We start from the raw sequence: 15,628 nt of genomic DNA, 5'->3' as shown, positions 1-15,628 counted from the left end.
CATAATACTGCACAGATTGTATTCAAGAGTATGTACAAACTCCACTCTTTTAAAATAATTTCAGACTTCGATGTGCTTGTCTCTTCCTATCATAGTAGTTTTATCATCTTAATTTTACCATGAAGTATGTTGTACACTGGGGGGTTAATGGTTGCACACAAAGTTGCTGCTGGTTCTGCTGGAAGGGCCCCAGCTACCCAGCCACTTCTCCTTGCAGTTCATTCCCTCTGTGCTGGGGGTACCACCTTCACACCTTTCTGCCAACCAGCCTGTCCCTCTGGCAGGGCAAAAACGAACAGAGAAAATATATGTACAATGTGTTCGTTCTGCCTCCGCTAACAAAGCATTTAGGCACCCAAGGAGGAGGTTTAGCGTGTGTATTCATACAAAGTTAATAACAGAGTGATATGCACAAGCATACCCTCCAAACAGTTTTATTTGAGTGTTTACAGTGGAAATAGCTGCTTAGTGGTCCAGCTACACAGCACAAACAAGGTCACTTGACTGTTTGGACGAGGGACACACCACCACCAGTTTGAACTGCAAGTGTTCAAATCCATCTGTTCCACAAGTTAAAAATGATTATTTGCTACAATAAGGTTAAGAGCCCTGAGGGAGGTCATTATTCACTCCCAGTTCTACCCTCAAGAGCAATATCCAAAAGCAGGTATTTGGTGGCTGATCCTTCTGTCAGAAATCCCAAACCAGTTGCCACTTTTTTGCTGGCCTTTGCAGATTGTTGGCCTATTCCCATATCCTATTTCTTCTTCTGGTTTCTCGCTTTTGCATCTTGTGGCTGAGCAGACTCGAATCTACTTTGTCTTCCTGTGTCTGGTCTTCCATTCATGTTTCTACAGCCACATGTTTCATCACATCCCCTATTTCTATGGTGCCCCATAATTGACCCAGATCCATGCACTTACATGACAAGGACTCAGGCTGCTATGCTAATAAATGCTCCTGAAGGAAGTGCGGGGTATTAATTTGCTCCTTACTACCACTTAGCGTCTACAGATTTGCACAGAATTAAGAAATACACAGTAGTCCATAGCCACATTAAAATAATGACCGTCAGACTTAGGACTGAAAAAAAAAACAAAAAAAAAAAACAAAAAACAAAAAAAAAACAACCTCCAGAGTTAGAGGTAAGAGCTGCTACAAAGTTGCACAAAGGTTCCCAAACTCGCACTGTGGGACTTGCAGCCAGAAGAGGTGTAGCAGATCAGGGCCTTCTTACCATGCACCATGCTTAACAGCAAAGCAAAGCAAAGTGATTCCATTGCATCAATTTGCCAGTTGAGATCAGCTGAGTATCTCGCTGAGGATCTCCATCCTAAATATGAAAAATACCCGTGACACAATATGCAGGCATGTTTTCACAGATGTTGGCAGACTGCATTAATAAATTACTGACCCTAGAAATTCATCGCTGCTTTACAGCTGGCAAATCATAGTTGAGCTATCCATTATTTAACATCCATGCTGTGTCCTTCAACTGATTAGAGTCATCTTATTCATCCACATAAAAGGAGAAATGGCAGCACCACACTGTGCACTATGGTGTTTCTCTATAGCAGCCATGAGGTGTAGGTCACACAGAGCTGTAGGCAGGTATTAAGCTGCTCCAGCAGAATTCACAAGGTGCACCTTCTACGCCAGGATGATATATGGGCTGGTACCACCTGGATCCCGTCTGCTTTCATATTCAATTTCCACCTTGATTTGTCTTTGACTCATCTTGCATGTGTTTGGGAGAAATAACTGTCAGCAGAGCTCTGCTCACGGGCTGCTTGCACCTGTGCTCAAGATTCAGTTCTCCTGCAGCTCCAGGAGGATTTTATCATAAAATCATGGAATGGTTTGGGTTGGAAGGGACCTTAAAAAGCATCCAGTTCCAGCCCCCCTGCCATGTACAGGGACACTTCCCACCAGACCAGGTTGCCCAAAGCTCCATCCAGCCTGGCCTTGAACACCTCCAGAGATGGGGCATCCACAGCTTCTCTGGGAAACCTGGGCCAGTGTCTCACCACCCTCTGAGTGAAGAATTTCTTCCTAATGTCTCATCTAAATCTGCCTTCCTTTAGTTCAAAACCATTACACCTTCTCCTATCACTACACTCTTTGACAAAGAGTCCCTCCCTAGCTTACTTGTATTGCACTGAACTGAATTGTATTACCAGTTTTTGCTGTCCCATTAATATTTTATCTTGTAAGGTTATCTCACCTTTGGTAGCACTTATTCAGTCAGAATTCTTGTGCTCTGTCATACAGTATTACTAGTTTGAAACAAGTAGTTCTGTTTCATCAAATAGTACAGTACTTTCTTAAAAGTTTTTGCAAAGGCAGGTGTTCAAGCAAAGTTTTACCGCATATGTATATATATAAGGTGACATTTTAAAGACAGAAATTACAAAACAAGGAAGAGAAACTAATGTAGTTACAGAAAGAGCTACTAAAATACTTCAATGTTTTTTATAATTTTGGATTTTTAATTTGTGAGGCATTACCTGTTTGCCCATAAATCATAAAGTTAACCTGTTCTTTTGAACACACAGGTATCTGACAACATTTTATTCTGAGTTCTGCCTTAACTACAAACCAGATAATCTCCCTTTTCCCCACATAACCCTCTCCTGGAGCTGATTATTAGGAACTCAGCTCCTTTTCCACATGAAAAATAAAACAGCAACAATTACCACAAAAACAAACAAACAAAAAACCTAAACCAAGCCAAACCAAACCAAACCACCACCAACAACAAAAAAAAGGAATTCAGGGACTAAGGGAGAGAGAAAGTTTATACCCGTTTCCTTAGACAGGAAGCATGAGTGCATATGGCCTGATAGGAGGAGGAAAAACAACTGTCAACTGTCTAACCCTTGTAGGGTGGCTACTTCTGCTACTTCTGAATATGTACCAGGATATAGAAGTTCCTTGTCCCCAGAAAAAGCATAATGAGTCATGCATGTGGTATCACACAAGCCCTTAGGCTTTTTTTTTTTTTTTTTTTAAATTTCTAACTAACAATGTTTTGCAACATTGTTCAGTCCTAAAGAAGAGTAGAGGAGCGAACAGCTTCAGGTAAAGCAAGGAAATAAGAAAGCTTAGTACATGACCACCTATGATCCTCCCAAAACAGCAAGGAAAGTCAATTTCTTGAGAAAGAAATATTTTTTTCTTTATTTTGTTCTTTGGATTTGCATTCTCTCAATTTTTATGAAGAATTGCTGCTCCGTAAAGGTGATGCACTGCAATTGCACAAACAGCTCCTACTTCATCTCCTTCAGAGGTAGTTCGTTAAAAACAAATGAACAAAAAAAACAACCTTACTAGATTGATAATAGATTGATAAATAACCTTTATTTCCTATTTATCTGTATAATCCCATTTTAATCTAACATGATGAAGGAAACCAGTATGAGATTCCAAGATCTTGAATATTTATTAAGAACTCAAAAACAGTAACAGTGAAGTAAGTCATTTCCTTCTCTTTGGAGCAAGGAATCCAGCTCGGAGCTATGGCCATAATGCAAGTATAGTGTCAGTTCCCAAAATACCAGTCTTAATCAACAGAGAATTTCCCCAGTCAAATTTAGTTTTGTATTGTGGGGAGAAAGAGGGCTGACTATAGCTTCAGTTATACCATGACATCTATTTACGGATCTGCCCATGTTTGCAACACAACACTTATGAACAGAGAAGCTCAAGCTACAACAGCTTTGATCTGGCCTGCCTAACTATTTGTCTGGATTCTTTGCCATTTTTTTCTGCCACTCTGTTTTCTGAATGCTTCACAGTTACAAATGAAGTCCACCTGCTATGCTGCAAAATGCCAGCTGTCCCCATCAAGTCAGCAGCGCACATCTGGCCAAATCAGTGCACAGGAGCGCACCTGAGCACAGGGACATAAACATAAGGCTGTCTCAGCATCCATCCTGTCCCACAGACAGACACATTCCCAGCCCATGACCTAAATACTGGTTCCCCCCGCCCCCCATATCACTAGGTATTTACTCAAAGAGAAATGCCTGCATTTTGTTACTGTCATGGAAACCTCCGGCTCATACAGCAGAAAACCCCATAAAAGCATCTGAAAACACAAAAGTAACACCAATTAGTATCAGGCTATGGTGTCACTGAGGACTCCTACTCATTTATGCACTCACAAACACAACACACGCTACGCTTGGTGCTGGGAAGGAATCTTCCAGAGTTCAGAAAGGAAATGACCTCATTAAATGCCCTTAATAATAACACCAGTCTTAAATTCACTGTGAAACGCTGATACATAATAAGCTCTGCCTTTTCTTAAAAATAAATGTCAAAAGGAATATATTGCAAATAACATTCAATGAAATCGTACTAGTCAGATGCATGTACATTGCTCTATCTCACCAACACACACACGCAGATAAGCACCAGAGCACCAGAAAAATAGCTGCTTGGGAGAAATGAGCAACAAGCTTATTTCCAGAAACAATATTATTTTAAAAACTTAAGCAAAGCTGTTATTATTTTAGTTGCTTGTCTGTAATCAATTCTCCCCAAATTGACATTGGATTAACTCACAGTTAATATGATCATTACAAAAACTTCTTTGTGAAACTATGGCTGTGTATGTATACACATACATACCTATATGCATGTCTATATATATATATATATATATATATATATATATATATATTTACACACATATATAGCATGTTATACAAAATACATCTGTGAATGTTTAAAGGAATAATATTTTTCTTGTCATTCCCTGTTCCCCTCCGGAGTCTTAGCTGTTCTTGGCATCAACTGCTCTTTCATGTTTCAATTGTTATTAAAGTTATAGTCACCATTTGCATTACTGTCACGGATAAGGGTCATTACAAGTGGGTTGTACAGACACTTAGCAATAATAGTAATAGCAATAACAACAGTTTCTGCTGTAAGGAATAAGATTTTAGAGCATTTTTCACATCTGGATGAAGACATACAAGTTCCCATGCGCAGCACACTAATCTCACAAGCCATGAAGCAGGCAGGTTCAGTGTCACATTAGCCTAGCATTATAGTTCAGCTAAATTTCCTGTCTAAACATGACCAGTTCTCTCAGGCATAGATACCAGCAGAGCCCCGGCAACAGGGTCTGGCCTGTCTGTAAACATACCCTAGAGTAAGAGCACACTTAAGTACAAGAAAGGAAACAACAGCTGGACGCAGCTGAGCAGATGGGAGGGTAGGGGAAAAGAACGAGGCCGGAGTGGTTAGCATGACAAGTAAAGCTTGCAGGGAAAAGAAGAAAAGTGTTTTACTCATATGCCCAGCTGATATCACCTACCATTGCTTTCCTGTCCCACTCTAAATTGGATGATTACTGTCATTTTAGTTCTCCATGCTATCACAAAGTCAGTTCCAACCAAAACCAGGGTTAACTGCTTTCTTCATCCAGCCTCATCCTCCTGGATTCCAGCAAGGAGATTCGTTCCCAGGCAGCTCCCAAAGGTGGCCATCACATTACAAGGCTTAACTGAGAAGGAACATTATCAGGTTTCCAGGTGGCTTTCACAGAGCCCAAATCATGAGCACCAGGAGTATTTGTGATGCAAAGCGGCAAAAGGTTTCAGAAGCTGAGATGTCTTCAGGGTTTTAGATCACTCTCTTCCCCACAGCTGAATTTGTTCTAATAAAAAATTGTTTTTGCTCGTTTCTTTATGACACATGCTTGATCCAGGAAAGAGGTAAAAGGCAGCAAGGGAAATCATGCTCTCTCTTCCTTGCATTCACTTTTCAGAGAAAAAGGCAAAGAGGTGTTTATCCTTTCATGTTGGCGCGCGTGTTCTGTGTGCTCAGAACAACATTCCCTCAGCGGAGGCATGTGGAGTTAGATAGCATCAATTTATGTTAAATAATCTTAAAATAGAAGGAGAAACACATACAGCGCTGTTTTTAGACATACTAGATAATTCTTTTACATAGTCTGGTTTTGCATTTTTGTTTTTTTTTTTCAGTGTGTGGGAGATACATTATCTCATGTTTTAATGCATGTGGTCACTTTTTCTCTGCGGCCAAGTTTACAGAGTCTAGCAGGTTCTGTTCCCACATTTGGGGACTCAAAACTTCCTGTAAGACCCTTGGGTCAGCAACAATCTTGAACTCCATTCTGTCAGTGAGCCTTCACAAACCTGACGTAACTGCAACGCTCTGGGAAGATTTATCAGGCAATGGCCTGGGACTTTACTGCACGTTCTGTGCAGACAGTCTGTACACACACCATACATACCATGGTGCTGTTGCCATCAGATCATATCACAGTGAGAGCCACTTCCAATTTATAGTGTTAAATTATAAATTACCATGTGCTCAACACTACCAAACATCTTAAAGTCTGTAAAAACTAACTCTCTTCTGCTCTTACTATCTTTTCCTCTCAAAGTTTTAAGTTATGTTACTGTAGATATGAAGGCAGACATGCAAGTCAAAACTGCTGAAGCACTATCATGCTGGGTCTACGTGCTGCTTCTCCTGTCATAGCCAGCAAGCTTTTTATCTGCCCCTCTGTCAGTCTTCCAGTATGTTGTAAATTTGACAAGTTGAAAAATAATGACCTAAAGACACTGTAAGAAAACACAAAATAGATTATGCTTGAAAACACCACTGTAACTAGCTATAGAGAAATGAGTCTAAATTTAACAGAGCATTTTCAGGCCTTTTTTTTTTTTTTCTAAGTCTATACTATAAATCAGTTCTAAATTCTTCCCGTGTGCACCACCACAGACAATGTCAATCTCCAGCCTTAATTTCCAACAGCACGCATTCAAGTCTGTAAACTGAAAAGCATTACAAATAGAAAATAAGAGTGGGATGGCATAAAGATTTGACGATACAAACGACAATTAAATGTTTGGAAATTTAGCAATAACAGCAGTGACAAAGACACTACTAAATACCTTACATTGCACACAAATCAAGGGGTATTCTGGGGTAATTTCTATCAATAGACAGTTTCTTGTAATTAATACTCCTCAAAGAGCTACTGTTAGTGGTTTCTATAAGGCACTGAACATAAAGAACAGATTAATTAAATGCTGCAGCCAACTGACTTTTCCCCCCATAGAAGCACCCATACATACACTGCTAAACTGTTGTTATAGTTTGCACCCTTCTGGAAGGACAAGAAAGAAGAGCAGTACACTCAGAGAATCTTCCTCTTTTTACTACATCCACTTCAAGAGAACGAGAAAGTAGAGTTCCTATAGCTATAAATATATTTGCTTAATTCAAAGAAGCTAGTGCTTTTACTGTATGTGATGAAATTCCAGCAAAAAGCAAAAGGAAAAGCAAAAACAAGGTTTTGAACTGGAAAAAGCATTCTTGCTCTTCAGAATAATATCCATCTTTATTTAAAAAAAAAAAAAAAAAAATCAGCTGCCTGAGTTCTGCTCTAACAAGAAGAAGAAGTTATCTTAATGCAAGACCTACACTTAAAAAAAAAAAAAAAAAGCAGAAGTAGGCTCATGTTGCCCTAATACTTCTATGTGCTTAGCGAGTGGAAATAACTCAGTATTATTTTCTAAACTGACAACAAACTACATACAGAACTTAGTTTTTAAATTGTGAATCATCTCAGGTATAGATTGAATCCTGATTTTGATCTGAAGTATCACACAACCATTTTTACATAAATTATGTCATATAAGGAAATTCAGTGCAACAATTTTCAAAAAGTGACTCATAGAACCCTGAAAATAAGCTGAGGTAGTAAAACAGGACAACAGGACAATGCTGAAAGGACTAGAGAAAATCTAGTCAATCAATTCTTACCCCAGGTTTGCAACCCACCCCACAAGCATTGAACTTCCCTTAAAAAGGTTCCTTGAATTCATCATCCACATCTCAGGGTACAGAGAAATACTGGATGTAGAATCAAACATCATTGTATCATACTGACCAGGGACATAGCTTATGACTATGAAAAGAGGAAAAAAAAAAAAAAAAAAATGACCCAGCGACCTTCCCTGTGGTCTTGACCAGTTTCTTTTTTATCCGAGTATGTATTCTAAGCACCCCCAATAATACTACTGCACTTGTGTTGCTAATTAGCAGATAAAATGAATTTTGGCACCTAGCACACAGGGCCATAACAGATGATCTTTTTTGTTTCCGAGATCAAAATTCCACTAGGTGCATTATCGCTTAAAGATTAAAAAAAAAAAAAAAAAAAAAAAAAAAAGCATTACTTGCAACATTATTTGCATATTTGCACATTCAATTGAATTGTCTTCCTGGCAGGTGTTAGTTATATTGCAATGTTAAAATGTAGGAGTTGGCACTGTAAGTTCAGACAGACACAAGATGTAGCAATGCCAACAAGGACCCTCACACAATGCGGCATACGGAACGGCACTTCAAAACCTAAGAGGAACTTCTGATGGTTTTGAGTTTAAACACAGAATCAGAAGCCTTTGGCACTTCAGCAACCATCCTTTTAGCATTTAAACAAAAAAGCAAATGAGGCACAGAGCCACTTCTGTTCCTCTAACAGTAATAGTTGCGATGAAGATGAATACTCATCATACACGTTGTTCCTTGCATTACTAGGTCTCTCACTAATTCACTTATGTCTTTGTTGTTTTCGTCAGATGATCTGAGAGTTCCCTGAAGCGCTGCTCACTTTCAAAATGTATGATTTGGCTTCCCTGGAAATAGCACTCGGTTGGAAAAGAACAAGAGTCATAGAGGTAAAAACCGCACTGGGGAGAGCAAAGAAATCCTTTGTGGTTACATTTTGAATTTATGAAGCACTTAGGTACCGGCAAGATTAGCGTAGCATTAAAAAAAAAAAAAAAAAAAATCTTGCTAGACAGACTGAAAAGCCAATTTTGACAGCCTGGTTTTCCTTTTATTCTTTCGTTCTACTATCTTCACCACCTCTTGGTCATTTCTTCCTATCAGTCACGTCTTTAATCCACACTCCACATCACCTTACAAAATCACTAAGAGTCTGCCCAACCTGGTAAGGCACTACCCTGCAGATACAAAGCCATTCAATTTCATACACAGCCAGCCTGGAGTGGCAGAAGACATGTTCTCTAAAAGCCTAGATATTTCCAGAAATCTTTTGCTAACAGCCGGTCACAATTCCCTGAGAAGGATGTGCTAATTTGAACACGGGAACATTTTTGCAACTTCTTTAAAACGTCATCTCAAGAGCTCCTTGAGTTTTCATGAGGAATAAAATCTCCTTCTACATCCTCCAACAAGAGCTTTAAATCCACTGCTGCTTTCAGGTAAGGTTTTCTCTGGCCAAAGCCACAAGAATTCCTCATGTTTTTATTGATGCTCTAATTACAACAGCGTAGCATTTGTCCTGGAAATATAATACAAACTCACAGTTACATCATCCCAATTATTATTTTTTCCCCCCTCACTTGTTTGGAGATAACCCCAAGGCCTAACTTGTTCTTTAAGAGTTCCTATGTACTTAGGGCTAAATTAATAACAGCTGATTTGCATATAAGTAAATGCACCCCCATTTTATACTCTCACAACTTCTGGTTGATGGACACTTAACCATTTTCAAGTGAACTCAAACTTTTTTCAAGCTCCCGTGTTTTCAAGACCAATCCATGTTTATATGGAAATGTGAATTTTGCATTTCATTTTGGCTTTTAAAGTAAGGCAGAAACCTTTAAGTAAAGTTTAGAGCTGTGCAGAAAAGTTTGTGAATATGTGAATGTTTAGAAAACAAAAGATCAAAAGAACCAGCAAATATATGTATAAATATATTTTTAATTTACCTCAGTATTCCTCAATCTGTCCCATGCCCCAGATTAGAAAATCTGTCTGCAGAGGAAGAAATCTTATAGATGTTTATAAAAAAGAGGTACAGCAAGCTACAAGGATGTCAACATGTTCACAGCTTCCCCTCTTGTCAGTGTGGACTGTGCTACATTCATCCGCAGAGCTGTTGATTTGCAAGGAGGCTGGATAAGACTTTCCTCAGGAATTGTTAGTTACGGAATTCACTCTGCTTGTTTGGGCATTTGTGCACCTTGAGGATAGGCTCCCAAGTACTGAGGGAGGAAGAGGCTGCAGGGCTTCTGTTACGGTAATGGTCGAATGGGAGACTTCTAATGTACTACATCTGCAAATGGGCATTTAATGACTATATGAGTTTCATCATGAAAATTAAGCCATATAAAAGCATAAAAAAGCACAGGTGGTCTCTCTCTTAACATACAACCAGAAATACAGATCACTGTAATTCAGTTCATTGCAGACCATTATAAACAGAAACAAAGAACAGAGAAAGAGTTAAATAATGAAACAAAATCTGCCTCCTCAGTTCTGCATCAATTTGTACCTACTAAGCGCTGCTGACTGCAGGACCTTCAGATCATCTACAACATTTCACTGTTTCATCAAGGAGTAACCTGTGAACTGCAATGTGGTATAGCTGCATTTGAAGAAAATAAGTCAAACTCTTGCTATTAAAAGCACAACCAACCTAATAATGCATATATACACAAGAAAGAAAGCATTTGACATTCTCTGAATAAACTACTGTTTCAAGGCTGAGCATTTTAGTCGTTAGTCAACTTAATTTGAAATTTACTTCACTGTATAAATTCAACAGTTAAATGTTATGATCTGTTCTACCTTTTTGAGATGACGGGTGAATTCTCTTTGAATAATACGTCTTACACAAATGTGGTTCTCAGCTTCTTTGAAGTCCATGGTCAGGTTAACTCTTTCCATAAAGCACCTAAAAGTAGAGTCATTGTGGATAACGAGTTGTACCAAATATAGTTGTAACATGAAGAATTTCACTACATAACAAATTTTGGCTACAGCACACACTTTAACAGGATGGTGTGCCATGTTCTTCCAACTTATTGTCTCTTCCACAGGATCCTTCATCTTCCTCTCAAGAATTCAAAGAGAGGAGAAATAGAACAAACAAACAAAAAAGAAGCCTAACAAAAACCTCTAGATAATAGGGTCACTGAGGAGTTATCTTGGATTGACCCTAGCACTGTGTTTCCTTCTGACATGCTATAGCCCATGGTATTTAATCACAACCAATGTTTATATTGTATAACTTTGATACAGATCAGATACTGTCATAGCTCTGGCATTTTGATCAGCCTAGGCTGTTTCCATTTCTTCTTGAGATAACGATTCTGTCATCAAAAGTAGTATTAAATAAGATTATGAGACAGCAGATGGCATCACTCAGTTATCTTTAATTGTTTTACACTGCCCATTTACTATAAAGCATAATCTATTTTCAAAGATAGATAAGTGGAACTCTATGGACAGCATAGACATACCAAAAAACTAAACGTCACCATTTTCCCATAAAATCATAGAATGGTTTGGGTTGGAAGGAACCTTAAAGACCTTCTAATTCCAACCCCCCTGCCATGGGCAGGGACACCTCCCACCAGACCTCCCATCCAGCCTGGAACACTCGCAGGATGGGGCATCCACAGCTTCTCTAGGCAACCTGTTCCAGGGCCTCACCACCCTCTACATAAAGAATTTCTTCCTAATATCTAATCTAAACCTACCCTCTTTTAGTTTAAAGCCATTACCCCTTGTCCTGTTACTACCCTCCTTTGGCAGGGTCCTTCCTCAGCTTTCATGTAGGCCCCCTTTAGGTACTGGAAAGCCACTGTAAGGTCTCCCCAGACCCTTCTCTTCTCCAGGCTAAACAAACACTATTTCATCTATCTGGTTGCCTTGATCTCCAGTTAGTTTTATGCAGGCATCTTAAAGCAGACGTTGCTTACCACAGCTATGGCTGCCTTTCCTCAGTTCCCTGGGTAAGCCTCCCACATGCCATCAGCTGAAGCCACTTTGTATCTGCACAAGATCACATAGAGTAATGGCTGGCTTTAAGAAAACTGGCAGATGTGACTACAGCTTAGTGGTAATTTATAGACTCCTTTCCTCATCTCTTCCCACTGGGATCTCTATTACAGCCACATCACTCTGTCGGGCACAAATTCACAAAGTATTTCGAAATACCAGTAGGAGAGCTGCCCATTCAACAAATTGGAACTCGACAAAGATGGTGAATGCTAAAAAAGCTCTTCATGCCCATTCAGCATCACATGAGAAATAACAGCCCTCATGAAAACAGAGGTGGGTCTAACAGGATCTGCTATTCAGCCTGCTTTTGGTAATTTCTCTCTTCATCTAGTTGTTAGAACAATATGAAGAAAAAAAAAAAAGTAGACAAATTTCCTTTGTGTTTTCAGATGAGATAACAATTTGAAAAGGTAAACTATAAAAACAAAGGCATCCATGCACAGCCTCAAACCACTGTACAGAAAAATGGGAATTCGGAGGAGGCAATGTACTAAGTTATTTTTCCGATTACTTTTTAGAAGAATAACAAAAACATTATGTTCCACTCAGGGTATTCAGAAAGTAGCTGTCACTGTCATTTGTAGGTGTTACACTCAGAGTACGTCATGTAAAAGCAGTCTATTTTTCTACATGCCTGCTAGAACAAATACAAGCAGGCACCATGATGGTCTCGAGCTTGAGAAGGCATTAGGGAGCAGCTGGATGGCCCCAACAGCCAACACGATAGGATTTATACATTCAAATAAAGTAGGTAGCCCATGGTGCAAATCTAGTCCAGCAGTGGTCAGTCCCTAGTGGCATTGACAGCTGATTCCTCGTGATCCATGCACTCATCTGCAGCATGCCAAGGCAAGCAGCAAGAGGCACTTTGAACCCTGTGCAACAGGGACAGCCGTGGGAAATGGGGAAAGGACAATACAGAGGAGGGAAGAGGCAAGCCAGAGCACTAGAGAAAAACCCTCTCTCTCTTCCTTGCCCACACATACACAGCTGTTTTTCTTTACCCACTCCTAACCTTTTCTCTGGTCTTGCCTTTCAAAAAGCTATTCAAAGAGCCATGCTGTTTGTACTGTATGAATTCGGAGATGGCAGCCTTACAGAACGTATTGCAGTTCTTTGCAGGGTTGCTGGCGGTTTCTCCTTGCTCAATTGGTAAGTGCAAGTACCCACCAGCATGTGTGCTTAGTATTTGGTGTGCATTCAGTGGCAGCCAGGAGTTTGATCTGGACATCTTCTGCCTGCAGTATGGGACTTCCAGTAAGAAATGTATTCTGAAAACCAACAAGGCTAAGTAACCTGTGAAGCTATAGATTTCTTCAGGAAAGAAAAAATGACTACAGAGACTACTGAAAACAAACATTACAACTAACAGATAGGTTATAAAATCTTTTGACCTACATATTTTTTTACCTTGGTGTCCAGATCAGCACACTAACAGTACAGTACCAAGGCTTTCATTCTTTTTCTGCTTTAACCCAGGCAGGACACATGCTTTTTCAGCCACAGTGAGCATGCTGTTGTACTTCTGAAAAACAAACAGAGCTCTAAAGAGCTGTGAAGAGCAGAGGCAGGAGGGATGAAGTAAATCTCTTATTAATAAATTACAGAACCATCCCCAAATCTTTATTCTTTCCATGGAAGTCACCTGTTCAAGTGCTGGCACTCTGCACTTTAGATAACACCTTTTTTTTTTTTTTTTCTAAGGGTTTTCTTTTCCCAGCCTGGCAGTAATACAAATTGAATGTCCTTTTTTCTCCATAATACAATGAATCACACATACATTTCTAACAGTAACATAAAGCCAAAGCAGAAGCACCATTACCAGTAGTGTCACAATACCCGATGTTCACTCATCCATCGTACCCATATGCTTTATGCTGAGTCAGTTTTGAAATACCAACCAGTCAAAAATGTATTAGACAGAAGATACACAACTAGATGTCACTGAGTAGCCTGTAATGTTATTCATAGCAAACATCACTACCATAACGAAAAAGTCATCTGATACGGTTGCCTATGTTAACAGAGGTTAGCCTCAACTGCGCCTGCCCTGTCCTATTCTTTAAGCTGCAGGTGATATGAACCCAGAAACTCAAAAATGCAAGGCACCCGGTTATTAGCTCAGGAGGTCTATACTCTGTGTCAGAAGTGATGTGGGACAGACTTTTTAGATTTTAGGTGAGTCTAAAACTGCATACAGGGGTATAGCAGGGCTTTCTAAAACAGAAGCCAGCAAGTTGTCTATAGCCCAGTCCAATCAGTGGCTACTAGCTCAGCAGTCTGTTTAAACACTGTAAAACACTACTGAGAATTTACCATACCTTTATGTGCCTAGAATGCCTGGTGCCCAGATACTCCTGAGCTGAAGCCCCTTGGACTTCCTGAATACTTTTGGTCAGTTTGAGATGATACTTTCATAACACCAAAGAAATATTTTCTAAGCCATTCTGCCCCCTTGGATTTTAAGGAAGCTAAATCTTATAATCTCTGATTATAATCAAACTACCTGTTATATTCCTAATGCAGGAAGAAGCATACATATACACAGAAAAACATTTTCTAAATTACAGGGAAAGTTACATAGACATGGCTGCATTATTTCAGACTCAGTTATAGCAAGTTTTTGAGCTAACCTATGTACATAAAGCATTATATTCTCCCCAGCTAGCTTCATACAAGGATAATCAGGTCTCCAGAACTCCACTAATTCTAACAACAAATCCATACAGGATTCACTTGCCTTCCTGCACATTCAAGATTATTTCCTTCCCGAATCTTCTTCCTCCTCTTCTGAACTAGTCTTCCCAGCTAAATTCAGATTTTTAATAAGCAGTGAGTATGGTTGGTTTCCCAAGTGAATAATAAACTACTTACACTTTTATCCCAGTCTCAGCTGTCCTAGCTGGTTTGCAGGTACTCATGCAGTAATTGGCAATGAATTGGTTATCTCCTCACTTCCTCTAACAGGGTACAACCCTGAAAAATTGAAGAATTACCTCCTCCTGTCTGTCTTTCGCAGTGCTTTTAAACTGGTGGTGGGAGGGGCGGAAAGTCTCCCTATCTCGTCATGTTAGGAAAGAGAAAATTCCCATCGAAAGTGACTCACCGACATTAATCACATATACACCAGATTGAAAGGCACTCAGAACATGAAGACTGAATCCCATTCTCAGTTAAGCAAATTAGAAGCAAATTGCTCAGCACTATCATATTATTTTAACTGCCATATCTGTACAATTTTGCACAATGGAGCTGATGAATATGAATTTATTGTTTCTAGTATTGAACTCTTAGAGAGTGCTTCTGAATCTTTCAGAAGAACAAACAGTGAGTAACGTGCAGCTCCTGTTATTTTGAAATAGATAAATAGCAATGCAAAGATTTTTCTATATAAGATGCTTACTTCACTTACCACCTGTTTTATGCATTAGAATAAATATCCTTATTGACTAACCAAGCAGATGCATAACTGAATCTTCAGCAAACAAGTTACACTGCAGCTTGAAATACTGAAGCTTCTGTTTCTTACTGACTGGGAATACCATGCATTATCTTTTATTATTCAATAATACAAAATCCAAGTAAAAAAATTAAAGGGTACTGTTTAGATTCAAGACTATTCCTACAGTTAAATGTTGAGGATAAGAGGATTAAAGAAAAAGAGAAAAATAAAATGATTTTACTATCATCTCTTGAAATGTAGCTTGAGAATGAGAGGATTTGGTTTCTTACTGAGAAAAAAATAACCTGCAAGTAATTTGGG

General features: G+C 39.2%; 1 protein-coding gene across 7 annotated transcripts in view; it reads right to left on the bottom strand.

The window, feature by feature from the left end:
- Positions 1-15,628, bottom strand: part of ARHGAP6 (Rho GTPase activating protein 6) — a 317,893-nt gene that overhangs the window by 109,044 nt on the left and 193,221 nt on the right. The window contains exons 1-2 of one of the 7 annotated variants that reach the window (XM_035340901.1): positions 14,740-14,757; positions 10,648-10,753 (exon numbers count right to left, since the gene is read on the bottom strand). The exons of 4 other annotated variants lie outside the window; for them this stretch is intronic. In XM_035340901.1, coding sequence (XP_035196792.1) covers positions 10,648-10,746 — 99 coding nt within the window. In that variant the 5' untranslated portion in view covers positions 10,747-10,753; positions 14,740-14,757. Of the gene's footprint in view, positions 1-10,647; positions 10,754-14,739; positions 14,760-15,628 lie in introns of those variants that run through there. 2 more of the 7 variants (XM_035341051.1, XM_035341274.1) reach the window with 2 other exon arrangements.

This window comes from Oxyura jamaicensis, chromosome 1 (genome assembly GCF_011077185.1).
Source record: "Oxyura jamaicensis isolate SHBP4307 breed ruddy duck chromosome 1, BPBGC_Ojam_1.0, whole genome shotgun sequence".
Taxonomy (NCBI): Eukaryota; Metazoa; Chordata; class Aves; order Anseriformes; family Anatidae; genus Oxyura; species Oxyura jamaicensis.
The sequence above is the reverse complement of the archived record's forward strand: the minus strand, read 5'-3'. Positions and strand labels throughout refer to the sequence as shown.